The sequence below is a fragment of the Oryctolagus cuniculus genome, chromosome 4, assembly GCF_051225735.1.
Source record: "Oryctolagus cuniculus isolate XC-2025 breed Fujian yellow rabbit chromosome 4, ASM5122573v1, whole genome shotgun sequence".
NCBI classification, from domain to species: Eukaryota; Metazoa; Chordata; class Mammalia; order Lagomorpha; family Leporidae; genus Oryctolagus; species Oryctolagus cuniculus.
This window is the reverse complement of record NC_142870.1, coordinates 130,052,298-130,080,286: the sequence shown is the minus strand read 5'-3', so window position 1 is coordinate 130,080,286 and position 27,989 is coordinate 130,052,298. Positions and strand designations below refer to the sequence as shown.

Below are 27,989 nucleotides of genomic sequence, written 5' to 3'. Positions count from 1 at the left end.
GTGGCAGGCCCCCAAGTAGTTGAACCATCACCAGCTGCTTCTCAGATGCACTTTGGTAGGAAGCTGGATTGGAAGTGGAGTAGCCGGGACTTGAACCACAAACTCTTTTATAGGGGGTGGGTGTCCCAAGTGGCAACTTAATTGTCATACCAAGCACCTGTCCTTTAATGCCTTTATAAATTCATATTTTGAGGAGTTCAAGCAAGGGTAATGAAAAGAAATATTTTATTTACACTTTGAACACATTGATCCTGACAAACAAGAGGAGGCCTGTTGGCTGCTTATCCTTATACGTCAGTATAATCGTAATATATACGGACTTCCGATCTTCTGACACTTTGCAGTGATCTGATGCTTTCGCTTCTGGTTCTGATATTCGATTTCTTAAATAACCTTCTTGAAAATGACCTACACATGAAAAAGTAAATTATTGGATCCAGGCACACATTGCATGCAGATAAGAAAAGTGTCATTTCTTTGCAGTAATACAGGATTTTGTGTGCAGATTCGTCTAAAAGTCTGTCCAAGTGGCTGAAAGTGAAAGGAATCCTGCACAAGTGATATGGTAGAAAGCAGGTAAAAAACACGGCCACAACCACCCTGATGCTCTGGTTGTGTTTTCGCTTTCGGCTTGACTGACTGATGAATTGCCTGCTGGATTTGTGGATGTACCTGGATATGGCAATGTAGCATCCGATCAGGATCACAAGGACGGCCACAAACAAGCAGCTGTTGACGTAGACCACTGCCTTATGCCACTTGACTCCTAAGGAACTTTTAAGTTTCATGCAGTCGTGAATGTTTTCCTTAGTTGGTTGTCCGTTTGTTAGTATGATGTTTGGTAAGGACAGAACAGCCATGATCACCCAAACACAAACAGATAAAACCTTCGTAAAGGTTATGCTGTACATGCGAGAGTCCCCAAATGGTTTCACCACCTTCAGGTAGCGGTCGATGCTTATCAGCCCAAGAAACACAATGGATGTGTACATGTTTGCGTAAAACAAAACGGAAGTGTATCTGCAGAGGACAGACTTGAAGTACCAAGGTCCAAATCCTGCGTCATGGACTATTCGAAATGGAAATGTCAGTGTCATGATGAGGTCAGCAACCACTATGTTTTTCAGATAAAATATGAAGCTGGTTTTATTCCTAATGTGGAAGAAGATCCACACTGCTAGACCATTCAGCAAGATGCTTGCCACAAATATAATGAGGTAAAGCACCGGCAAGACGATGGTGTTGAACTCATTGTGAATGGTGCTGTTCTCTCCCGGTTCTCCACTCACGTTACTTGGGGTGGGGCTCCCTTGGCTGTGCAGCTCAGTGTCTGTTGGAGAAGAGGGGAGACGTTATGCGTGCTCCATGGGCCACCAGGCTCCCCAACTGGCTGGTAGGATGCTTGCTATTTTGGGTGAGTTTCAAGATGTAGAAGCAAGAAAAAGAATCATTTTAGGACACTGCCAGTGTTCCTAGTGGCTGAGAAGTTGGTACCTCCCCTCCCCATGGCCCACGGCCCCAGGCTGAGATCCCTTGTGTAACAAGTCATCTCTCTGATTCCCTGTGCCAACCTTTGGAAACTAAATAGACCAGTGTTAATCATCCTGGGTCTTAATTTGCTGTTTGATGTCACTACAAATGGAATTGACACAATCAATAACAACAGCAAATTGAAATTTCCTTCAGTGAAAATAGAACATAATGATTATTTCAGTGTAGGTTTTTTTTTTCATATTCTTTGAATATATCTTCTTTTCCTCTGTCAGTTTTAAGCTTTTTAATCATCAATAGTGAGAAAGGAGTACCTCTAGTGGGACATTGTGAATTTTTTGCCTATTATTTTCTTATGGTACTTAAGATCCATTGGTACTAGAAATAAAATATCTTGGCAGTTTTCTTTTAAAGAAATAGAAGATGTGCTTTCCAAAGTAATAGGGGAAAGAAAAAAGGCCTTGGGGAGGAGGGCATCTAGATTGCTGATTTTCTTTTCATTTTTCACCTTAGTAAATTGTAGTTGTAGGTAGGTGTGAATGATGAATGATGACCATGAGTATTTATACAGCATCTTGTGTATTTTTCATTAAAATATGTTTGTAAAGAATAACCACGAATATGTGTTTCTCTATAGTTCAGTGAGAAAAAAAATGCTGATTGTTTTCTGATTCTTAGTATTTAAGTCTGTCACCAAGGAGCACAACCTGTTCAAAAATAATTGCAGGCTGGGACGCTTTTCTTATTTACAAGGCTAGATTATACTTAACTGTGTTTGTTATGTGAATCTTTTTTAAGCCTTTTGCTTTCTTGGGGTTTTTAAATTCATCTTATTAAAGACCTATCCCATAATTGATGAGCGCTTGTTACACATGAATGGACTGTCGGGTCTCCTGTGTGGACCGTGAGGTCCAGATGCCCAGCTCTGTGCTCTGGATCCATACCACTTTTTGGTGAAACCACACTCGTGTGCCCTGCTCCCAGCCCATACGCGAGCCTGGCAGGAATCCCAAGACAGGGCTGCTGCTGGCAAAGGTGGACTACTTCTCAGTCTAGGTCAACCCTCTTCAGGCTGCCCTGGAGTCTGACTCGTCCTCCCTCATCCCTCAGCCTTCTCCCCGTCCCCCCCCCCCCCCCCAAGTCTCTCCATGCTCCCATGAAACCGTTGGCCCCAGTACATCTCATGGCCATCCGGGGTTGGAACACATGAACTCAGACAATTTACAAATCCACATTTTGGACGTAAGATCGAGAGGGAAGATCATGTCTGGATCTTTCCCTCCTGCTGACACAGGAACATTGACTGTTTTGTTTTGGAATGATTTACCCCTCACTTCCCTCTGTGGCAGGCAGTAGAGTATATATTTTGCTTCCCTTGTTTGAAGAAATCAAACAGAAAAGACACTTTTGAGGATTGTAATCCGAAAGCAGGTTCTTTAATTGCTGCCCCGAATTTAAGTGTAGGCTCTTCCTGTGTAACCATTTCTTCTTTCTAACTCTTTCCCTTTTATTCCTGGGTCTACGTGTTTTTAAAAACTGGTTTTCCTGGCCTGTGTCTTATGCAGGCTAGTAATTTATACCTGGACTAGCCTGTTCTGAGGCCCACGGTGTTATTAATCTTTATAAGTTTAAAAATACCTGGTTCAGCTGCCGTCTGTGTCACTGCTTCCAGTTTCAAATATTTTCTTGAACAGCATCATTCTTGCCCGTTTTGATTTAAAGGAGGATTGCAGTTTTAGCTATCTCTGCACCCGGAGATCCAAATTAGTATCAATGCCATTTGATGCTTTTTAAAGATGTTCTGTTTTAACTGAGTTGAGATACTTACTTGAATTATTTCAGACTATTAAAAAAATTAACTGTCACTTTGATCTTATGCAGGGTAGTAAGTTTACTTTCAGGAAGTAAAGAAAGGACAAGTAAGTTTGAATAAGAATGAGAAAGGCCTGGCCGATGGAACCCAGCTGACTGACTAGGCACAGCCTTGTCATCCCCTGAAATGATGGCTGCGCTCCCTACCAGTTCCTTTCCAAAGCTACCCCAAGTGCAAACAGTTCATTAGCCATAGCCTAATAGGGTGCTGGGTAATCCAGGGGTGTTTGTCCTGTTAGCCTTGGCCTTCTGAGTCTGCTGTGTTTATCCATTGTGGAGTGAGAGAACCCATACTTCCTAACGTGTAAGGATGGCACGTCTGTTTGGCTGTTCTATCATTATAATATCCCAAAGCTTAATTATGTGAATAAGCACTCTTACTAAATGATTTACCTAGCAATTATGGTTATTATTAAAGGTAGAGTCTTGTCGGAATGTCGAAAATGTCTCTAACACTCTGTGTGTGTGTGTGTGTGTGTGTGTGTGTGTATAATATCCATGTATATATACACTGTGTCTCATAAATAAAAATATGAAGCACATGTGTCCCTATTCCACAGTGATTATTGAACTGCTCTGTGTGGCTTTGAGGCAGTCTGGTTTCAACTTGTTGATTGTGTCACTTTGCAGTATTTGTTTCCTTGGTTGACATACAGGGTTAACACTGTGGAATAGAGTGCTTTTTATTTCAGTAGGATAGGCCTGGACCTGGTTATTACTTCATTCACAAATTGCACATTTACAGTGCAGCTTAAACAAATTAGTGGTTAAAATCCGTTAGGGGTTATTTTATGAAATAACATGGTAGTAGAGAAAGAAAAAATGGTTCCTTAGAAGCAGGATGAGCCAGCTGTGTGCTGCTCTGGAAGGCTCAACAGTTGACATGGAGAGTTTTATATGATGGACTTGTCTCAGGGAAGTTCAAAAAAGTCATGGAAAATGCAATTGAAAGGTAGCTTTTAGTGCAAACCATTTTAAATCCAAATAATCTTTTTGGTAATATGTATCGTCTATGTCCTTTTTAAGACTCTACCATTTTAGTATTATTTCTAGGTCATAGTCTTTTCTGCCAACTGCCTCCATCATTTGCTCCCTTCTTCTTTTCCCCCAAATTTTCCAGAACAGGTGGGTGTCCTCAGAGACATTTTCTATACGATGTTTCTACACAGGAACATTAAACATTAATAGTGAGTGACTTTCTTCACCTAGGCCATTCTATCATATTCTTCCCTGCCAGCAGCAAACTTAGTGAACATTTTGAATAACAGTAGCTTGGTGATTCAATTAGGAAAAACTAAAAGCGGTTTTTACAATGCAGAACGATTTTCTCACAGTCTTCTTGCTTCCCAGGGTGGCATTCTGTGTGTTGTTTGGCACAGGGTTTGAAATGGAATAATAATTCACAGAAAAAACTCCTTTGTTACTCTCTGCTCCACTTCCTGTCCCACAGCTCCTTTTAAGATAACAAGCACTGTGACATAACCTGACACAGAACATATGAACTCAGGTTCTGCAAGAAAATTGCTTTGGGCTGAGTATGAGGGTGGTGGTGTGTGCATGGGTGTGGGGGGAGGGGTGCTGTTGCAGTGTGTGTAGAAGGAGCGAGTGTGTGCTTGCAACTGGGTGTGTGTGTTGGGGCAGTGCATGAGTGTGTGGCGGGATAGAGCACCAACTGAAAGTGGCACTTTTAATGTAGGTAACAACAAAGCACAACTAAAAGCTCCAACTCCTCATTAGCAGTAGCCACTTTGAAGTTTTTTTCATATTGGCCAGTGCAGATACAGAACATTTTCATCCATGGACAGTGCTGGTTTCATCACCTCATGACTTTGTAAAATGGATTTTAAAAAAAGAATAACCCCTTTGCTGTGTTTTCTGAAAGCTAAGTGCTTCCCCAGCATTATTTTGAACCTGGGGTCTAATACTTAGTAGGTGTTCTTTCTGTAACATAAGGTGCTGACCACTGTTTCTCACTAGCAGAGTTGCACTGCGAATGATAGAGCAGTGAGAACCTTGGGCACTTCTGCCTTTGGTGAAGCTACATGATTGCTCACTGGGGTGTGTCACGCTTTGGCACAACATGTGAAGGTGTCAACATAAGCCACTGCTCTACCTGCCAGGTGGGGATGAAATAATGAAGCCACACAAATTATAGGTTGTCACTAGTGTGGCACAGTTGCCCTTGTGTGATCATTTTCTGAATAGTTACCCAGTAGGGTTGCTAGTAGATGCTGTCTTTGGCTTCCTTGGGAACATCAGTGTCCCTTGGTTTAGGCTCAGTCGGGGAAGTAGGATTTAGTTGAGTTTGGGTTTAAAAGTCTTTTTCTAATGTTATTAACTTTAATCCTGTCCATCAGTTTAGAGATGATTTCTAGATGAAGCAAAGCGTAAAACCAAATGATAACAACTCGGGTTTATCTCAGTGATACTGCCTTGCATGTTTGCTGGTTTATACATCTTACGAAAGGCAATGCTAAATGCTGTGTTGATTCTGTGACCAATCAAACTCCCTAATTGTCACACAGCATAAATAAGTCATTGATCAAGTGAGAGATTTTCTTGGCATCTTTGCCTATGGCTTACCTGGTAATTTTGCAAGTGTCAAGTTGAACCCCATTCTTCAGTTGTTTTGTGCTGTTAAGCGAAACTGTGTGTCAGGAAACACTCGGGGACGATGGAGGCATGGGCTCAGCGTAGGGTATTCCTGGTTTAATTTCTGGGGAGAAAATGAAGAGTGGGAAATGAAAAACAGTTGGGAGGAATTTGAGTGTACCATATTTTGATATTTTCATTAAAAACAGTATTTGCCTCCATGATTCAGAAAACACACTCTCTGTGGCCGTGAACAGCAATGCCACTCGAGAACTGTGTACTTTTTGTCCCTGCTGCAGCCTGCCACGATGCATGGACCCGGTCTGTGTATGGTTCATATCTGGATGCTGTGGTGTGACCTTGGGAAAGTTACTGAACATCTCTAACTTGGTGTGTTCATCCCTGAAATGGGAGTGATGATAGTAACACCTCAGGGTGTCATAAGGTTTATGTGTGATAATCCATAAGGAGCTCCGTGGAACCTGACTGCAAGTTTGTGCTCAGGAATGTTAACTCATCTGACATGCTATCCCTGTGTCTACTCATCCTTTCATGTTTTTGACCCGAGTGCCTATAAAACAATTCATATATAATGGGACTTACAGACAATTGGGGATGGTTAACATGTACCACTGGCACATGCAAGTGTTTCACAAACTCACATGGGTCCAGCATCCTGGTCTTACAGTCTCAGGGATTGTAGTCATGGCTATACATTAACCAGCTCTGTGGCCTCCATCAAGTCAAGTCACGTGACCTCTCTGGACCTGGACTGAAGCCTCTATAATGTTCCTACCAGGACTCAGATTTCCATGAGCTTGTATTTGAGTATCTTCTCAATCATAGATTCCCACTGAGAATTTAATAGCATTTAAGCATTTGTCATAAGAGTCCTTGTATTTCTTTGTGACAGCCATATTCTATTCCAGTCTGAAAATTTAACTGGAAAGAATAATTAACCTGACTTTGTCTGACGGCTGATTTTGTAAATGGCCTGGGTTTTCTGAGGTTGAGATTCTGGGCAACACGTGATAAAGATTAGGAGAGAGCACCTATGTGTGCTATGTTGGATGTTGTAAAACATTATTCCCCACCCCACCCCCTGTCCCTTCTTCCACAGCCAGATCTGTTATCTGTTTCTTGACTTCTCTCAGGTGTTGATCAAGGAGAGAAGAAATCCTGGGAATCACTATGGCAAGAGTTCAGTGAAAGTAAAATGTGCTCATGGAGCAGCTGAAGGGAAGTCATGCTGTTTCTCATGAAGTGAAACCATGTGGGACTTACCCCCTTCACTAATAGTCGCTCCTGTCCCACACAGCTGCCAAAGAACCCCAAGTAACCTCGTCCTCTCCAAGTAAAGAGCAGCTTCCTAGCTGGTGTAAGTGCTTCCTTTTGTCTCCACATATTTGCTGAGTCATCTGGGAAAGCACGCGTTGGATGCCAAAGTGTATTTGAGAGTTTTGCAGCGAGTGGAGAGGCACTTAGCATTTGTTTTTCTGTTCATTGATATGACGTGCAGTTGAAGTACTGGATTTGGTGACAGATTAAAATAAATGGGCTTCAAATATCAACGATCCTTTCCTACTCACCCCAAATCAGTTTTCTGGGGGAGTTTAGCAACTTTCTCCAGGCCTCACCTTTGAATGCTGTAGTATGTGATCTGTAACAACAATTCAGAAAGCTGTGTTTTGGCTAACGGGGCATAGGCGATGATTAGTGTTCTCAGAGTCCCTGCTTTGTGAGTGCCAGTGGTGTGTTATTTTTAATGTAAGGCAGTGAAGCAAAAGCCTTTGCTGGGAGAATGATTGAGGCAAGCAATATAAATATTATTAAGTAATTAATAATTATCAATAAGTAATTGATAATTAATGATAATAAAATATTAAGTAATTAATATTAATGACATTAAGTAATATTGATGATAATGATCTTTGAATTTCAGCAAGCATAAGAACCTGACTCCAACCTCTTATGGAAACTGTTTAAGGATGCTACCTGACAAACACATCTTTAGTTTTATTTCCCACCCTTGTCATGTGGTTTCCCCCCTCCTGGCTTTCCTTATTCCTTGCTCAGTGATAGCAGCAGTGAGAGAAAGAGCAGTCTCAGTCATGAAGGGGAATCCAGAAAAGACTGGGAGAGAGTATTTGTACAGTGTATTTCTAATAAAGGATTCACATTCAGAGTAGACAAAGAACATTTATACTTCCTGTTAACAAGAAAACCCATTAAAAGATGGTGAAAAGATTTGTCTAGGCATTTCACCAAGAGCACTTGAAAAGATGCTAACCTCAGTAGGGAAATTCACACCACAGTGTGATAGCATTTTACATCTCCTGGAATGGCTATCAACAACAACAACGGCAGGCAGACAAAACAAGTACTGCTGAGGGTAAGGAGCTGGAAAGATCCCCATACGTTGCCAGTGAGAACGGAAGATGGTACGGCTGCTCTGGGGACACATTGGCAGTACCATCGAGAGTTAACACTGAGCTTCTCATTCAGCCCCGTAATTCCCGGTCTAGGTTTCTACTGAAGAGAAACCATAGCACATGCCCCTGCAAAGACGAGGGTGCAAATATTTATAGTAGCTTTGTTCATGAGACGTAGAAGCAGAATGACCCGAGAGCCAGCTGCTGAGTGGATAAATGAAATGTGGTGTCATCATACAGTGGAATACTACTCAGAATGAAAAAAAAAAATGAAATACAGCTGTCATGTGGATGAACCTCAAAACCTTTTACAAGGACAATGGCGGGACAGAGAAGGCCGCAGGGTCACTTGGATGAAATGCACAGAAAAGGCAGATCTGTAGCTGAGCCAGCAAGTGGATTATTGTTATCTGGGGATGGAGACGGGGTTGAGTTACCTATGAGGACCTGGGGGATCTCCTGGGGTGACGAAAATGAGATTACAGCCATGGCTGCATAATTTCTAAAATGACTGAACATCACTGAATTGTACACTGAAAATGAATAAAATTGTGGCATGTCTGTTATACCTCAAAGTAGAAAAAGTGAACTGGAAAGGCATAAAAACAGGCTAGCATCTCACTGTGCAATAACAGTTGAGTTTTTGAGACCAAGAAAAAAGTACCTAAAAAGCATGCTCCCTGCCTGTTGTTTCAGATGGTAGTGCTGCAGTGGGGTGGCACTGCTTTGTCAGCTGTGTGTCCCTTCTTTAGAAATTGAGTCCACAATTCAGAGACACTAGACGTAACTGGTAATTTTTGCATTATGAGGGTGCCCATGTACCCATATTCTTAATAATTCTTGTTCAAATTACCTAAAAGAGTTGAGATTTTCATTAATTCAGGCCTTGATATTTAGATTTTCTGGGACTAAATGTTATCCATGCTTGGGAAATATGCTTTATTCTCCTCTGAGGGTTTTATCTCTGGTTTGAGAGTTTCCTTTTTCCCCTTCTCCTTTTCTGTTTGTGCTGAGTGAAGTCCTCCCCCACATTTAGATCACTGCCCGTCTCTTTTCTCCAGCAGGATTCTTGTCTCCTCCACAGCTCTGCTGTCAGCTCCGTGCGGTGGCTCCACAGTTCCTCTCTTCCTCTCCCCAAATGCCAATGCCTGATTACATTTAACTGTGTTCTCAAACTTAACATATCTAAATATTAAGTGTTGTTGCTGTTTTCAGAATAAACCATTTCCATCTTTTTCTGTATTCGTGAAGAATTGTTTGAACAGAGTTGAAACCTCATTGGTGTACCTGGTAAGCCTCCCTTGTTCCTCATCTGGTCGCCCACTTCTTTTTCTCCCAGGCTTCCTGTTTCTCTGTTAGAATACCTTCCCTTGGCTTCTGTCCCTGCCTGCTGCACCATCATCAGTTTCCAGTTGGAGGCCCTGCTGGTCTCGTGTTGGAATCCTGGTGCTGATCTCCACTCTGCTCATTCTGTTTCTTGCTTCATTCCGTCCAAAGTCCCCTGCATCTTTCTGCATCCATCTCTCAGTCCGTCCATCCATCTGCCTTTCTTTCCTTCTTTTTAAAAATGCATTTTTAATTTATTTGAAAGGCAGAATTACAGAGAGAGGAGGAGAGACAGAATCTTTCATCCACTGGTTCACTCCCCAAGTGGCTGCACTGGCTGTGGCTGGGCCAGGCTGAAGCCAAGAGCCTGGAGCTTCTTCCATTTCTCCCACATGGATGCAGTGGCTCAAGCACTTGGGTCATCTTCCACTACTTTCCCAGGTACATTAGCAGAGAACTGTATCAAAAGTAGAGTAGCTGGGACTGGAACCTGCACCCATAAGGGATACCAGTGTCGCAGGAGGAGGCTTAACCTGCTGTGCTACATTGCCTATCCCTATATTCATCTTTTTTAAATCACCCAAGTGGTCTTTCTTTTGCTGTCCAGCCCTGTGTATTTTAGGCCAACTCCTGAGTTATAATCACTCATCAGAGATAAGGAGCTACTTTTTGGCTTGTTAAGTATTTTGGAATGTGGAAGCCAAAACATGCTCGGCTCTGGCAATTAAGAATTGACAAACTACTGTGTTATCTGCTTGCATCATAATCTTTTGAGTCATTGGTGCAGTAATACCTACTGTATAGCATCATTGTGAGGTTGAATGGAATATGTTTCTGAATGCTAGTCTTGCCTTTGTTACTTCTATTAGTTCTTGCTTAAATTCAGGATTATTTTCCTCTTTGGGAGATTTATCTATTTAATTTATTTATTTCCTTCCTTCCTTTCTTATTCCCTTCCTTCCTTCTTTCTTTTAAAGGTTTATTTATTTTATTTAAAAGGCAGAGTTACAGAGAGGCAGGGAAAGATAGACATCTTCCATCTGCTGATTCACTCCCCAAATGGCCATAATGGCCGGAGTTATACCAGATCAAAGCCAGGAGCTGGGCGCTTCTTTCAGGTCTCCCATGTGAGTACAGGGGCCCAAGGATTTAGACCTCCTCTGCTGCTTTCCCAGGCTCATTAGCAGGGAGCTGGATTGAAACTGGCGCCCATTTGGATTGCCAGCGCCGCAGGCAGTGGCTTAACCCTCAGGGGCCCTCTGCTTTCACCAAACTGTTGACTCTCAGAGGAACACTTTGTGTTTAGTCCTCTGCTTTTATTCATCCACCTTCCTGCTCCTTGAATGACATATACACACACACACCCTGCACACACATTTATGGGAATCAAGGGCTGGGGAGGTCCCACGTGGAAATGCTGAGTGAGGCTTAAGATAGAGCAAATAAATCTGTTGGGGAGATGGTCACAGCATTGCAGGGTGGAGCGATGTCTTAAACTTGAGGTGTATGCAAGAGCTGGTGACCATTGAAGTTGCTGGACAGGGAAGAGCAGTATTGAGGACCCGCCACCCCCACCTCGTTATTGACAATAGACATAGGTTTCTTTCACTGGTGTGGGGCCTGTGAGAGGGTGAATAGATAACAGGACAGGTGGAATCGTCCACATTGGACATGTCTCTTGGGGGATTGAAAGGATGGACTTGTCGCCTGAGGAGGTGCTCCTGGCTGGTGATGTAAATTTAAGGGTAACTGAAAATGTGTGATGGAAGCAGTTGAGAGCGATGGAGGATGTGGCCCAGGAGGAAGCTGCACAGAGGAGTGAGGAAGGCAGAGGGCTGCCATGGACCTTCCCGGGCAGCGGTTCTAGGGAGAGCAGAGTCAGAGAGGCAGCGGCCAGAGGGCGGGAGGATTTCCAGAAAAGAATAACGTCTTCTGATTAGAGAGGGGAGCTTGAGACAGGGAGACTTGTGACTAGTTTTTTCCTATGGGGACATCAGGTGACAAAAGATAGCAAAGTGCCACTGGATGGGATTCGGTGACAGAGGTCATTGTTCACCTTTGCCAATGTTGCATGTGCAGTGTTGGGGGCGGCGGGGTGGGGGTGGGGCAAAGCCTGATGACAGGGCTGCGTAATGGTAGTGAAGGAGGAAGTGGACGTGGTGGCTCCAGACAGTTCTTTCATTAAGAACATGCCTGTGGTTGGAAGAAGGCAGAGAGGGTGGGAGGCAGGGGTAGATTGAGGATTGATAGAAGATTCTGTTGAAGCAGATCAGTTTTTGCCTGTCCTATTAAAATTGTTTTTTCCCAACTTGGGTACAAAAAAACCTCTGCCCTGACTACTTGCTAAGGCTGGTGGAGAAGAAAAAAGATCTAGAATTTGGCTCCCTAACTATCTGGACTCCTGTCCCAGCTCCCTTGCATTTCAGCTCTCAGACCCTCTGTTTTTGTCTGTGTAAAATGACTGTGACACTGTGGCCACGTGGAAATGATTGTGAGGTGGAATGAGAGAAATTTACCAACCAGTCTGTACAGGGTAGGATCTAGGTCACTTAAGTTCCCGTTGTACGTGGTAGGTACACAGTTGAATTTTTCGAGTGATTGATAGATTGGACACAGGGTGAGATGGTCCCTTGCCACCTTGTTTATGCTATGACTGTGATGTGATTTTTTAGGTTCCGCCACCCTCTCGGGACTGATAACATTTGACACGTTTGCTCAAAGCACTTGTTTTTCCTTGAAGCTATCTCTGCACCTCATCTGCCTGCTGTCTGTCTGCCCAGCCTGCACCTCCACGTTGTGCTGGGCTGTGGCACAGCTCTGCCTCTGTAGTGCCCTGTGCCTGCAGAGTGTTGCTGTGGGAACTGCCTCCTCGATGCTTAAAGGGCTCCGTTCCAGGACTCCTGCATGGGCGGGGATCCTGCCTGGCCACCTACTGCTCCCCCAGCTGAGAGCTGATGAAAGCCTTCAAGAATGTGATGTCGGTGGTAGGCCCGCAGTTTCACAGCCGTTCCCGAGGCTAGATGGTATCTGGTTCAGCCACGCTTTGATATCATCCCTTGGCTGCTGTACTGTGCTTCTGCGTCCTTGGTTGTTAAGTTGTCTTAAATTGAGAGTGGCAGACAAGGAAGAGCAGGCTCTTGGTTTCATCTTTCTCTTTGCCCGTGAACTCAGTGATTCGATTCTTCAGCAACCCTTAGAGCTACTCTGTGGCCTAGATGTTTTATTCTTTTTCTGAGCAGGTAGGAAAACACAAGGTTCAGACAGTTTAATTAACTTGCCCTGACTCACACAGCAAGTTCTAGGTAGAGCTGGGATTCACATCAAGTACATCCAAAACCGACGTTGCGGTTTTCTGTTATACTGCTGTGGAGTGAAGATTAAGAACAACTCTGGGGGTTTGTCTTGGAGGCCCAGGAATGGGAAGGGCACGTAACGGGCAGAAGTACTGCTTGTTTTCCCCGTCAAGCTTGTGAAGGAGCTGCTGATCTTCCGCAGTGCAGGACTAGTGTTTTGTGGCCTGAGCCGTGTTGAGAACATCAGAGAATTCCACGTTAAGAATCCTCTTGTGGGTCCTGCCGTGGTGGCTGAGGAGGTCTGCCAACAGCAAGCAAATGGGCAGACACAGCCCTGCAGTATTTGCTGCCCCAGCCCGTGGGAGTGAGTCCTCCTGTGCTCCGGCTCTCGGCTTTCTGCGTGAAGCCCCCAGGCCGCCCCTCCCTGGAGGCTTACCTGCTGCACCCTCCAGCCACTTAATTATATAACCCTCGATCCATTTGTCATTTAGCCATATGTGGCCACACTTAACCTCTGTGGGTTTTCACATGTTCTGTGTGGATTATAAATATAGCTTTCTCTTCCTCTGTGCTTCCCCCTAACCCCCAACTCCTGATTTTTCTTGAGTTTGTGACTTCTAGTTAGCATTTTTTTCGACATCAATTTTCAAGTAACCCCGATAAAGTTAGGTTGATTAGCTCACGTCAGAACTTAACTGTCGCTCTGAGAAAATGCAGGTCCCAGTTCTCAAGGAAAAGTTTGTAAGTGGTCAAATAGGGGCTTGAACTCCCCAGAGGGTAGTGGGCGGCCCCAGAGAAACACAACACCCAGGACTAAGGATCTGTCTTGTGGCCCGTACAGAGTGGCCTGCTGTTGCAATCCACTGGGCCTGGGGTCCCTGGTTTCAGGCTGGGGGAAACTCCCCCCCAGCAGATGTGCCGCCCGTGCCCTGGACTTCACAGGGCTCACCATTGTCCTGCTGGTCAAGATGGGAAAGCTAATGCCGGTTAAGTGCTCGATCCCTCAGTGTGCTTGCTCATGACTGCTTGGCCTCGGTATTCGGTGGTGGTGCCTCTCACATGGCAGAGTTGTCCTATCACTGCCTCTCTCATTCATCCTCCCCTTTCCACCTTGCTCCCTGGAAGCTGACATCTGAAATTATAAGAATTTCAGATCTGAGGGTTTATGTTGTCACTTTCTTACTGCAAAGCTTTATAAACCCATGGGTTGATGAGAATAGTATGTAGTCCTTCCATTTCTTTTTGATAAAATGTTTACTTCCACCTACTTGAAAGACAGCCAGACAGAGCCAGTGCTGTGGTGTAGTGGGTAAAGCCACTGCCTGCAGTGCCAGCATTCCACGCGGGCACCTGTTTGAGTCCTGACTGCTCCACTTCCAATCCAACTCTCTGGTATGACCTGAGAAAGTGGTGGTGGACAGCACAGGTCCTTGGGCCTCTGCACCTGTATGGGAGACCCAGAGGGGGCTCCTGGCTGCTGGCTTCAGATCAACTCAGCTTAGGCTATTGCAGCCATTTGGGGGTGAACCAGCAGTTGGAAGACTCCTCCTTCCCTCCTCCTCCCCCTCCCCCTCCCCCTTCCTCTCCCTCCCTTCTTCCCTCTCCCTCTCCCTCCCTTCTTCCCTCTCCCTCTCTCTCCCTCTCTCTCCCTCTCTCTCCCTCTCTCTCCCTCTCTCTCTCCTTCTCTCTCCCTCTCTCTCCCTCTCCCTCCCCCCCCTCCCCCTCCCTCTCCCCCTCCCTCTCTCCCTCTCCTTCCCTCTCCCTCTCTCTCCCTCTCTTTCTCTCTCTAACTCTTTCAAGTAAATGAATAAAATCTCAGGGGAAAAAAAAAGAGCAAGAAAGGGAGGAAGGAAGGGGGGGGAGAGAGAGAGAGATGGGGAGATAAAGCGGAAGACAGAGAGCTTCTGTCTACTCGTTGTTCACTCCCCAAATGGCTGCAGTGACTGCGGTTAGGCCAGGCTGAAGCCAGGAGCTTCTTCCTGGTCTCCTATGTGGTTGCAGGGGCCCAGGGAATTGGGCCCTCTTCTATTGCTTTCCTAGGCATATTAGTAGGGAGCTGGAGATGGGAAGTGGAGCAGCTAGGACTTGAACCAACACCCATATGGGATGTCAGTGCTGTACACCATGGCTTAACTCTCTGTGCCGTAGCCCTAGCCCCAAAGCAAGCACTTCAACTGTCATTTGCTGCCTTCCAGGATGCATTAACAGGAAGCTGGATCAGAAGCAGAGGAGCTGGGACTTGAACCACCAGTCTGATACGGCATGCAAGGGTTGCAAGCAGGAGTGTGACGCATTGTACCACAGTGCCTACCCTTAGTGCTTAAATTTCCATGGAACATAGGAAATATTCCCAGAGACCTTCTGATGCAAAGTGCTGAAAGACAGAGCCTCTCATATCTTGCAATCTCCTTTAACTCAAGCCTCTTTCCCAGCTTAAAGTTGTATGTGTGAGTTTGTCTCTGTGCATGTATGTTTTCCAACAGTGCTAAGATAATCAGTCTGCTGCAGGCCTGGGGAAAGAAGCAGGTTACCTCACTAGTTAAGAGTCAACTGGTTTTGTAATGGAATTAGGTCACTGTATTCATAGAGCGTTTCAGTATTGCATGCTCTGGGATGTCTCCCAGAGGTGTTGGAACGCAGAGCACAGCAGCCCTTCATTCAGGTTTTTCAGGTGCTACCCTAAAGATCTCTTCATAGCTATGCTTGATATCTGTAGCCTGCAATTAGGCAAATTTCAGTTCACGTAGAGAGGGAATGTTTTTTCTTTCTTCCAGGTGACTCTGGCCACACACTCTGTGTGTCTCTGTGTGCGTATTTGTAAACTCCCTGAAGACAAGGTTTTTACCTAATAATTCTTCAAAACCCTACCTTCAAACCTGGTTGTAAATGGAGAGCCTCAGCAAGACCCTGCAACCTGCCCAGTATCGCACAGACAGTGACAGAAAAAAAACAGGAAGTGAGTGAGCTCTAGATGCCTTGACCCCAGAGCAGGTGGCCTCTGTGCTATGTCGTTCTGCAGTCAGAAGTACCCTCAGTGGTGGGATGTGTTCCAGACTCAGCTTCAGTAGATAGGCATTAGAATTTTTACTCCATATTTGAGTCTCTGAGCCTCCCTGGGCAAAGCATTTTCCCTCTCAGTCCTTGAGCTTCCCTCTGTGAAATGGGGAGAAGAATCAGTGCCTGGCCTCATTCCCAAAGCTGTGGAGAGAATTTGGCGAGATAACGTGTGCCGGGTCAAGTCTGTACTGTCGGTGCTGCAGTAATATAAAGATGTAATTCGTGGCAGATACTGTCTTCTCCTGTTTAGCACTAAGAGCCTTCTTACTTATAGAGTTAAATTTTACAGTTGAAATGTTTTCCATTTAGGCAAAGGGTTACTTACTCGCTGGCCAATTCTGGGTCATTGTGACACAGAGGATGCTGGTCACATTGGTTAGGGCTGCAATCCGAGTAGCCAGAGTAGTGTTTTGGATGGATATGTTCTCGCTAAGTAGGTTTCTGGAGACTTCTGCTCTTTGGACGACATTTCATAATTCAGGACCGTGGTAAATCAACCTTTGGTTGTTCGACTACCACTGCACTATTCACCGAAGAAGAATGCTTTTCACAAGCTTGTGCGGTGCCGTTCCTTGTTTTACAAGGTTCGTCCTGTGGTTTATGCACTGTACTCAGGAGGTAGAATTCTTCATCCTGGTGGTGGGTGGTGGTTGGCTGGCTGCCACCATCACCATTCTGATAACCGCATCACTACGGTTGTCTGGGCTGTGCCTGTGGAGGAGGGAGTCCCCAGGCCAATCCCGGTAGAACAGTTGCCACATGGGCTGCCCTGATTCTGCTCCCAGATGAACCAAACCTTAATGCTCTTCATGTGAATGGAATAAGGTACCTAAGAGTGTAGCTCTGTTTCAGTTTTACCGCTTGTTTTCATCAACAATTTAAAAGTTCCCAAGTGAAATCTTGATTGTGAATAGTTAACGAGTTTTATCAGCATCAACACCTCTCTGTGTCTCATTTTCCTCCTTTCATGACAACAAATTGCCCACTCCTACAAGATTGTAGTAAAAGTATCTAGCGTGACTTGGGAGTATAATTCATCTCCTAAAACATGAGGATACTTCAAAAAGTTTGTCGGAAAATATAATTAGAAGTTTATTTTGGTGCAAAAAATTTGGAATCCATATAAAGGATCTTCAAAAAGTTCATGGAAAACAGGTACTGTTTTTAAAACAAGTAAGAATAGGGGAGGAGTAGGCATTGCCCTAATGGTTAAGAACTCCCACATCCCATTGGAGTGCCGGGATTGAAGTCCTAGCTGCTGACACCAGCTTCCTGCTAATGTGGACCCCTGAGAGCAGCAGTGATGGTTAAAGTAGTTTTTTGGGTTCCTGCCACCCATGTGAGAGACCTGAATTGAGTCCCTGGCTCCTGGTTTGGGCCTTGGCCCAGCTGTTGTGGGCGTTCGGAGAGTTAACTAGCACCTGGGAGGCTCTTACTCTTTGTCTCTCTGATTTGCAAATAAAAATTAAAAACTATACATGGATCTCAGGGTTTTTTTTGCCTCAAGATAAAGTTGTTTTTCAATATCATTCACTTTCCACAAACCTTTTGAAGTACCCCTGGCATGTGTGTGTGTGTGCACACACAAACACACACACCATTTTCATAAAAGTAACTTTTATGTAAAGTGAAATATCAGCTTTTAGCTCTAATCTCTCTATCTCTCTCTCTCTCAAACAATGCTTCTAAAATGAATGGCGATATTCCAGTACTACTTTTTGGGTTATTACGTAAGGATGACAGCTTCCTTGGCTGGGAGAAACTGTAACCTATATTTTGGATCTTAGTATTTCCCTTGTGTGTCTCTTTCCTGCCAGTCACATTTGCTTACTCAATGTCCTCCTCTGTCAGTACCCTCACAGGCTTCCTGCCTTGTATGGGACACAACTTGAACCCCTCTGTGGGCGACAGAACCCTTAGGGGCAAGAGCTACCCTTTGTAGGGGACGAGACCTGTCTATCCCCCTACTTTGTAGGCTTCCTGCCCTGGGCCTCTGTGGCCCAGCTGGAAATGCCCTCTCCCTGGCCTGCTAGGTTGGCTCCTTGGACCACCTTCACCTCTGACTCAGCTGCCTCTTCTTCTCAAAGCCTTTTGTGTTTCTCCACTGACCGTGTATAAGTGCCCCTCAGTCCTTGTTTTCCCCCTCTGGTTGCCAGATGTCTGCTGTTGTATTGCACTTGTATTGTTGGCTAACTGCTTGGCATCGTTCTATCCCCAGATCTGGCAGAGTACCTGCAGGCATAGAGTCACAACTCTAAAAACACTTGACTTCATGTGAGGCGCTCATGGAACTTGGCCCACTCTCTGACCTCATCTCATCTTGACATGCATCTGTCAGTCTGTTCCCGACCTCTCCCCCATGGCTCTCCTCTTCTGCCTTGAGACTTGAAAGAGCACATCCCAGGAATGCCTGAGAGACTGAGAGTTGGCAGTTGACCTTGAGAAAGGCATGGCCAAAGACCAGGAAGAATGCTGGTCCATCCGATGTGAACAGGCCAAGGTTGGGGGGTGGGGGAAGGTGGGTGTCAAATCCAGTGCTGACAGCAGACCCCATGTCAGTGAGGAGAGTGAGGCAGTACAAGCAGAAGCAGTCAACAGTAGGAGAATGCTCATAAAAGATGGCTAAAAGTTGACAGAGTAGGGCTGCTGTGAGCTGGGGAGTGGACTCTCCCCAGCTGCTCCCACAGTCTGGGTTTTTGCCACCTGTGTATGTGGGTCCATGGCCATCAAACTGTCTGATTTACCAGAAAACTTGCTTTTATTACAAAAAAAAGTACATGAGTTTTAAATCTTAATTGCATTCAAAGCAGACTGAACACATGTGGCAATGAGCAGGTTAGCCTTGCCATCTGATTGCATGGTGTGACTGCTGCAGGTCTCTCCCCTTGGTTTCTGCCAATACTGGTGGGATCTGGAACCCTGCTACCCCCTGCCTACCCCACGTTTCTCTAGTATTTTAACTCGTTTCCTCCAATTTGATTATATCTTCCTCTTTGCCTCAAGTCAGTAGATTTGTAAAGGGAGCTTTGAGACAATTTATAGCACTTTAGATGGTAATGACTTGGACTTGATTTGGAATGGTACTCCTTGAAAAGTTCCAAGGTTTCTTCTTTCTTGGTGCTTATTTTTCATATTAAGCCTTATAACAGTATAGGTCAAAATGGCATTTTGTATGGTTCAACCTGATATGTTTAGCATTTGGGAAATTTTCATAGGCTCAAGCACACTGAGAAGGAGGCATGCAAGTTTTCCTAGAGTAATTATGAAGAAGCAGCAGTAAGATGAAAATATTTTGAGAGAGCCGCATACCTGGACCCTGTTGCATTCTGTTCCTGCCCCTTAGAATGGCTTCCCTTGCACTGAGCATGGAGTTGGTATCTTTAGACATGCAGTATCTCTTGTTGTGCCTACTCCTTGAGTAGTCAATACAATCTTGGTTTGCTTAAAGCTTTTTTTAAATTTTGCTTCAGATTTTTGTTATTATTTAAGAGGCAGAGACACACAGAGGGATACAGAGATCCTATATGCTAACTCTCCAAATGCCTGCAATAGCCTGTCCTCTGACTGAAGCTGGGAGCTAGGAATTCAATTCAGGTTTCCCCTGTGGGTGGCTGGTATTCGGTAGCTTGCGTCAGCACTGCTGCCTCCCAGGGTCTGCATTACTAGGAAGCTGGAATCAGGAGTGGAACACGGTATCAAACGCTAATTTGGGACAGCTGTCTTAACTGCTAGCTCAAATGTTTGCCAGACCATTGATTTCTGTGTGGGACTCATGGGAGAAAATTCTAATGTACAACCGAGAGGGCATTCTTTCAGTCCTGAGGTGCACTTATCAACACTGATCACTAAGCCCTCTTGTTTTCTTGTTGGACCTGGGGTCTGCCTTAAGGTCAGTCACTGTGAATCAGGTAGCAGTGAATGTCTTTATTGCATGACTCTCTACATAGCTTTGTTTCCTACCATTCTTTTTCTCAGGTTCCATTTTTTCTCATTTAAATTTCATCTGAATTTCCTTCATATTAAGCATCTCTGAATATATTCCAAGTATTACTTTTTTAACTAGGCATATTCTAAATAGCCACAGCAGTACATTGGTTAACATAAAATTGATTGGATTATAATTCATGGAAGAGGAGGAGGAGACAGCATGGAAATGTACTATCTCCTGATTGGAGCTAGGATAAGGAAAAGCTAAGGACAGAGGTTTCTGGCTCTAACACCTGGTTGTGAGACAGTTATATTTCTTGCCGTATCTTCCAGAATGGGCAGGGAAGACACCAAAGCAATTGGTAGTTTGCTGTGTCACTTATATTTCATGTGCCTACCTGCAACTTTGAACATTTAACCTGGTTTCTGCTTTGGCCAGTTGTTTAGTGCCTGCCTAATTTGTATTCACATGTCGACCATAAACTTATTATATATGGAGACCTGGTAAGTCCCAGCATGTCTTTGTAATTAACTGGGTACATAACAGATGCTTAGTGTTTCTGGATCTTAGGATGAAAAACAGAGATAGTTCTTGAAATGTTACATGGATGGCTGTAAGCATGGAATAGATAATTTTTTCATTGCATGAATTTTTTTGTTGTGAAAAAATTAAGAGTGAATTTTATAGGGTAAAGAGAAAATAGAATGTTAATGTTTAACAGGTATTATACTTTTATTCAACAATGATCACAGTGGCAGATACTGATACATTAGCTGGCTAGTACCTTTTAGATAGTGCTATATCAATGTATCTACTAAAGGTGACTGGTATCACTACAAGAGGTTGTTAACAACCTGTTAGGTGGCATCCAGTGCTTTTTAATTCATTCATTTTACTATGTGTAATGCAGTTAATACATACCCAATTTTGACCCAGTCAGTGCAAGCCATTACCTTGCTTGAAGCTTTTGTCATTCAGGTCTTTAAAATACTTGGTTGAAATAATAAAAAAAAATTAGTAGTTGTGATTATTTTAATTAATGAGTGAGTTAATTTTATTTGAAAGGCAGGCACATGCACACACACATCTCCGATTTGCTGATTCACTCCCCATATACCTGTAACAGCCAGGGTTGGGCCAGGCTGAAGCCAGGAGCCCAGAATTCAGTCCAGGTCTCCCACACAAGTGACAAGAACCCTGTTATCCTGTTACTGCTGCCGCTCAGGTTGTATATTTGCAGGAAGTTGGGTTGGAAGTGTGGGAGACAGGACTCAAATGTGGCACCCTGACTTAGGATACAGGCGTCCCAAGTATCAACTTAACTGCTGCACCTGACGCCCACCCCTGGAGCTGTGATTATTTAAGTAATGCATATTACTTGGAGCCCTGAATATCCACATACTATCCAGTCATAGATACCCATCAGGACTGCCCTCTTTATAAATATATCCAGTAAACACATTTGCAGTTTTTCTGGTTTGTTTCAGCAATTTTCTCTAAAATGATTTATTTTTGGTTTTATTTCCAGTCTTTGAGTCTGGCAGATGTGAGGGAGAATACATCTGGGCAAGTAGATCATGCACCCTGTAAAGTGTTTAGCTCTCACCTGCAGTCTAGAGACAACCGATGTTTCTGCATTATCGTTTGACTGCCCATCAGCTCTTTGGCTGAGAGCCACGTGGCTGAGTACTATGATACGTGCAAGCAGCCTAAGTATTCTTCCTCTTTTTAAATGTTTAATTAATTGGAAATACAGTGTGACAGAGATAGAGATTCCAAATGCTGGTTCATCCCCAAAATGCCTATAACTGGGCCAGATCTGGGCCAGGCCAAAGCCAGGAGCCTGGAACCTCCTTCTGGGTCCCCAACATGGGTAGCACTGAGCCATCTCTGGTGTCTCCTCGGGTGCACGTTAACAGGAGGCTGCATGGGAAGCAGAGGCCAGGTTTTGTCCCGGGTGCTCTGGTGTGGGATGCAGCATCCGAAGCAGGGACTTAACCTGCTGGGCTTCAACACCCACCCCAGCCCAGGTGTTCTTCTGTTAACATTTGTCTCTTTTCAACCACGTCATCATTTAGTGTGGCAACCTTGGGAGGTTTTGTTTCTGCTGCCCTGTGGTATACTGGTCTCTGCTTGGGAAACAGCCTGTATCACTGTGTGTTTAGTAAGGGATGCCTTCTAGAATCATGGACTTGAAAAGCAGAGTTTCTTCATTCTGCATCCTCTAGAGAATTGTGCTGGTGGCTGAAAGCTAGTACTGTCTTCAGCCTGAGAGCCTATTCAGGCGACAGATGAGCCGCTCCCTGGCAGTTGCCTGTGTATCCGTCTCATTAGGCGCCACCACTACCACCACCATGATGAAAAGTTCAGCAAATGCTGGCTGACAGTACTGTGTGCCTAGGACGGTTCTATGTTATTACATGTATTTTAATTTATTAAAAGGATGTTGGATTCACATTGCAGATCTCCTACTTACTTGGACAAGTTATCTAAGCACTCTCTGCCTCATTTTCCTTTTCTGTAAAACATTCCCCATAGGATTGTTTTGAGAATTGAATGAAGTATTACCACAAAATTGATCATCTGGCACTTTGCGAGAACTTCGTATGGACATGCTATTCGAGTGTTAGGAGGAATCAGTACTCCTGCTTTTCAGGGAAGACAAGCTTAGAGGAGTTCCAGATACATGCTATTTGTTGGCGTGCTGGAGCTTGCCCGCACTCACACAGCTAGCGAGCGGCAGAGCCTGGATTTGAACACAAGTCAGTCTGAGTGCTGTGCACTCTCCTGCTCTGCTGCTGCCTCCACCCGTGGGCTTTCATGTGCTGATTACTATCTCCTGTCTCTGGGAAAACCAGGAAGCAAAGTAGCTCCGACACGATTGCAGGGCATGGTGCATCCAAGACAGCCACTTACCTACTGTTGTCAAGTAGTTGGTAAACACACAACTGACATACGTCATTTTACTTTTTTTTTTTTTTTTTTTGACAGGCAGAGTGGACAGTGAGAGAGAGAGACATTGGTTCACCCTCCAATGGCCACCACGACTGGCGCGCTGCGGCCGGTGCACCGCGCTGATCCCATGGCAGGAGCCAGGTGCTTCTCCTGGTCTCCCATGGGGTGCAGGGCCCAAGCACTTGGGCCATCCTCCACTGTACTCCCAGGCCACAGCAGAGAGCTGGCCTGGAAGAGGGGCAACCGGGACAGAATCCGGCGCCCCGACCGGGACTAGAACCCGGTGTGCCGGCACCGCAAGGCGGAGGATTAGCCTAGTGAGCCGCAGCGCCGGCCGTCATTTTACTTATTATACTACCCGCTGAAGAGGGGTAACCAATGGCAAGTAGTAAGTTTACCCAGAATTTAAGAAGTAGTGGATAAGAGTGTAGTTGACTGCAGGCAGACATGGTTGAAAGTCAGAGGTGTGCTGCATACTGGTATGCTGCTTCAGGCTCAGTTTGTTCAGCAGTAAAATGGAATCATAGTAATATACACTTTAAGGTTGTATGAAGTTTTGTTTTTAAATATCCGTTAAAATGTATAATGTCTTAATGCATGTTAAACTATTAGTGTCTGCTAATAACTGTTGTTTTAGTATTAAGGCTACAAGGACAGTGTGCACCCTATGGATCCTCTTTGATACATTAGAAGAAGTAATTTTAAGGAGTTATCCTCTCATTTCAAATTGATAAGCATTATTAGAAATTGCTATGTAAGACAGTATAGAATCACTGATAGGAATGACTGAATGCGATGTCTTACACTAAGTGGAACTTGATTGGTGCTTCTTTCAATATATTTTAGTGTAAATGTTTTCCTATTTGGACCGTGAGAATATTAATGAAGCAGGATATGCTAATCCGGTGCAGGACGACACACACGTCCTGACCTTCAGCACTGGCCTGGAGCAGGTTTGAGGCTCCGTTCCTGGTCTCCCCGCTGTTCTCCATGTGGTTCATCTCCTCTTTGTTTAATAGCAGGTGCATCTGCCACTGCTCTAGCCTGCCCACTTCCAGTGGTGACAACTCTAAGAACTACAGCTGGCCCTGGCATTAGAACTTTCCTCTCCGCCTTGCAGAGGAAGACTTGGAGACCAGGAGAAGCTGAGAGTTGAATACCGTCACACAGCTGGCTAGGGACAGGTGAGGGAGGAGCTCATCTTTGGCTCTGCCCAGTTCCCTGAGACTTGGGTTCTTGATAATCAAGCCTTGTACCTCAACACATGCCCTGGATCCTGGGGCCTGGAAACCTAAGGGGCTGTCAGCCGTCTTCTCCCCTGATCCTCTTGTCTTAGTCCTTAGGGAGGGGTGTGATGTCCTGGGGCAGTTAGAGGCCGGCACTCTCCCCCCCCCCCCCCCCCCTTCAGGGCCCAAGTCTGCCAGGCGTTCACTGCATTTCTGCCCTGCCTTCACCACTCGTTGTTAGTGGGCTCTGAGGGACTCTCATGGGGTTTCCTCAGGTTAGCAGCATGCAGAGAGCCAGTGGGCACTCTGCTGTCTGTTGTAAATTTCCGTGCCGTTTCTCAGAGTCCAGAGCTTTGAGGAAGTGAGATGCTAAGATATCAAGGAAGGAAGAAAACCAGGCGGACTCTCACGGGACACAAACTGAAGTTTAAACTCTGCGCTTTCATTTAGCTGCCAAGCCCCTCCAGCGTTCTTGGAGGGAATTTTCCCCCTTGGCGTCTGTATGAAATAGATACGCCGTTCTGTTAATACTTTCTATTTCCAAGCTACCTCTGTAAGTATGGAATTCAGGTCATACTGCGCCTTTATCCCCTTCTCCTTAGCTCACGACTACACCCCTAACACTCTTCAAATCGGTACAAGAGTCTCTGTATAGGCGTCGGCTGAAGGACTTAGAAGATGGCGTTTGCCTGATCTCTCACTTTTTTGGGGATGGTTAAATTTGGGGCAGAAATAACCACCACCCACAGGGTGCCTGCCCCATTCTTCCCCGAGTATATGATAACGTAGAGCCAAATGCATTGCTCCTTGCCGTGTTCATCACTGGGAGTCCCCAGTGAGAACCGTGAAAGAAAAGTGTTAACTCAGAATGTTAACACACCTGCCGTGAGAGCCCATTCAACCGGAGAATATGATATGAAATTCCAAAGCAGATAAATCCTAACTTGGTAAAATCAGAGAGTCACCTTCCCTCAGGCTCACCCAGGTTTAAAGGTCCTTATTTTAACCTGAAAGAGGTGAAATCCCAGTGCTGACTTCAGGTTTTCCTTCCCGAAGTGAAAACATCCCTGGCAGTTTGAACTTGGAACTCCACGAAGCTGTTCCCAACCTGTTTGTCGGCAGCAGAGCGGTTTCTCAGCACCTTCCCTGACGTGTTTTAACACGAATTCAAGAGGAATCAGGATAGGGTGGCCCTGTTCTTTGTGGTACAATGAAAAGATTGAGATTCTTTTATCAAGATGAGACAGAATTCTTTTCTTCTTTGCATCCCCCCTTATTTTTTTAGAAAAAAAAGTGGATATAAGATTATGAAACAAATTTTAAGTTTTTTTCATGAGAAGCAATTATTAGGAGCTTTGGATTATACCTATCTAATAAAGTAGAGGTGGTTAAAAAAAGCAAAAACAAGAAAAACTCTGCTACACAGAAATGACTGCCAAAACACTTTTCCCACTTTTGTCGGTACCGCGTGCAGTGTACGACTTCCACCTGCCCCCGTGCCAAACAGAGCAGCTCTAAGTTCCCCAATTCAAAACGTGGTGGTTCCCAGGAAGGACTGCAGTTCCTCACCCCGTCAGCATTCTCATTTCTATTTTGCCCGCAGATTTAAGCAGATGCATAATTACAGCCTTATCCAGTGCTGCGTCCTATCACCCATGACTTTTAAGAAAAATTAAAACATTTTCCTTTACCTTTCATTGCGGTGGCTGGTTGTCCGTTCACTTGACAGGGGTGTCTTCGAGTTGAAACTGGCTTCTCATTTCTAATGAAGAATAGGCCTTGAAGCTAAGGGTGACAGGGACCTGGCTTTTCTGGGGAAGCATAGGGAATCAGCATCTTCTCTCCTGTGGGAGAAGGTGCTCGCCAGCCCCTCCTGAGGCGGTCCCCCTGGGCACCCTTTCCAGCCCTCCTGCTCAGGAGTGACTGGAGCGGCAGCTTGCTCTCCTGCCCAGGCGAATGACTCACATCTACTAGCAGGTGAGGTCTGTAGACTGGGGAAGAGCATTTCCTGAACCTGCAGGAATCAGACGGTGATTCACCTGAAGGGAATACACAAGGCTGGAACTTAGAATACCAGAGACTATTTAAGGAGCACAGGACAAAATCTCAGGGTGGGTCCCACTAAGCAAATCCAGTTTTGCGGTTTTTTGCTTTGGAGGGGGGGGGTGGGAAGGAGCTTCGTTATGCAAATTAGAATATATGTAATTTTCAGTTTTCCTGTTAGATACATTTTGGATTAAAAGGAATAGGATATATTTTATGAGTGATAAATTCTTTAAAATTTACTACCCTACTTATTAAAGACTAAAATTAAAACATATTTATAGTAGTAATGGATAACTTTGCTAACCTATATTGCTGTTCAAGAATCTGATCAGATCTGTATATGTATTTTTGCTTGTATACGACTGTAAAAACTCAGAATATTTTAAAGTTAGGGGATGGAATCAGTGAATCTACCAAATGTTGTTCTTGAATCTGACCCAACAGATCCATATAATCCAATCAGTTTGCTTTGCAGTTGTTTTTAAAGCTTTCAGATAATCTCCAGAACATCAGATAGATACTTGTGTGCGGCATTTACAAAAATAAGTAAGACCAAATGTCACTAAATGAAGTCAAAACTTGTTATTATTGATGTAGATAAATGAAAACATTTTTGAAGTTAGTAAACCTAAAGTACGTATTACTGCTTACTTATGCCTTTGGGAAATTATGTACTATTGATTTTCTTTCTGTGTTCGTACTGAAAACTGTGTTTAATTAAGTGCTAATGGAAGAGTGAGAATTATGTTTCTTATAATGTCATTTTCTACAGAAACAGGAAACTATACTTTTAGTGTTTTTCCATTCTTTTTAGGAGAGGATTAGGTATGATATTTGGCTAGTCCTCTGAATAAAAATTAGCCAACTAATTGATGGCTTGATCTTAACAGGAGTTGGCTAGCTTTCCAAACAATCCTTCATGGAGCTACTTCGTAGCTCTGCTACAAAGTGTAGTGGACTCTGCTTTTAGCTTTGGAAGCCAGGTCCTTGAATTTCGAGCAGGAGGGTTATGACACACAGACCTCAGTCTGGGACACTTGTCCTTTTTCAATCAAGTGTTTTGTCATTTTTCATTGCAATTTTTCAATTATGAGTGTTGTTCTGCTCATAATTTGGAGTCTTGCCACTAGGATAATTAACTGCCCAGTTGTACAAGCCATCCGTCCAAACGGAGAGCATCCTGTGTAGCCCCTTTAATGTTATGCTGAGGACTTCAGCCATTGTCTGCACATCCAAAGACTTACCACTCCCGATTTCCACTGATGGGTGTAAAATTACAGGAGAGAGCTTATTTGGATAAATATTTGGCAGGCTTCTGCAATTTGCCTTGAATTTTTTTAATACATATATTAACTGAGTTGGTTTTTCTTACTGGAGTCAGTTAATACTGATTTTTTCCTTTTGCATTGTAGAGCAAGGCTGATGTTGATCGTGTACTGCTCTGTTTTGATGACTCACGATTATATTACCTGGTTGTGAGCACCTTTTAAAAAAAAATGCTGAGAAAGGGGTGTGTTGTGAAAGGATTGCGGTAGGCTCTTCTAAGTATGCAGAGGCACCTGTGAGCTTTTCCTGGATGATGAAGCACCTTGACTTTGTATGTGTTTGCTTTTAAGGAGGAGAGGAGCTGGTGTTCATTCCCTGCTGAGGTAGGCCTGGTATGGAATGGGCTTTTCCACTTCCTCTATAACTCAGTAAGCTGTGTGTCTGGAGGTTCCAGTGTGAAGTCAGTCCATCCATATCTCGGTGCTGCTTTGACTGGTGATGCACA

The 27,989-nt window shown here is 44.5% G+C and overlaps 2 protein-coding genes across 13 annotated transcripts in view; one reads left to right on the top strand and one right to left on the bottom strand.

Moving 5' to 3' along the window:
* The window catches only part of MED12L (mediator complex subunit 12L), a 360,120-nt gene that overhangs the window by 211,659 nt on the left and 120,472 nt on the right, over positions 1–27,989 (top strand). The window lies entirely within an intron of this gene.
* On the bottom strand, positions 209–26,228 carry GPR87 (G protein-coupled receptor 87). The gene is made up of 3 exons (XM_002716275.6): positions 25,864–26,228; positions 5,947–6,079; positions 209–1,330 (listed from the first exon to the last, which is right to left on the bottom strand). Exons 2-3 carry the CDS (start codon positions 5,978–5,980, stop codon positions 288–290), a joined length of 1,077 nt encoding a protein of 358 aa, XP_002716321.3. The 5' UTR covers positions 5,981–6,079; positions 25,864–26,228; the 3' UTR covers positions 209–287.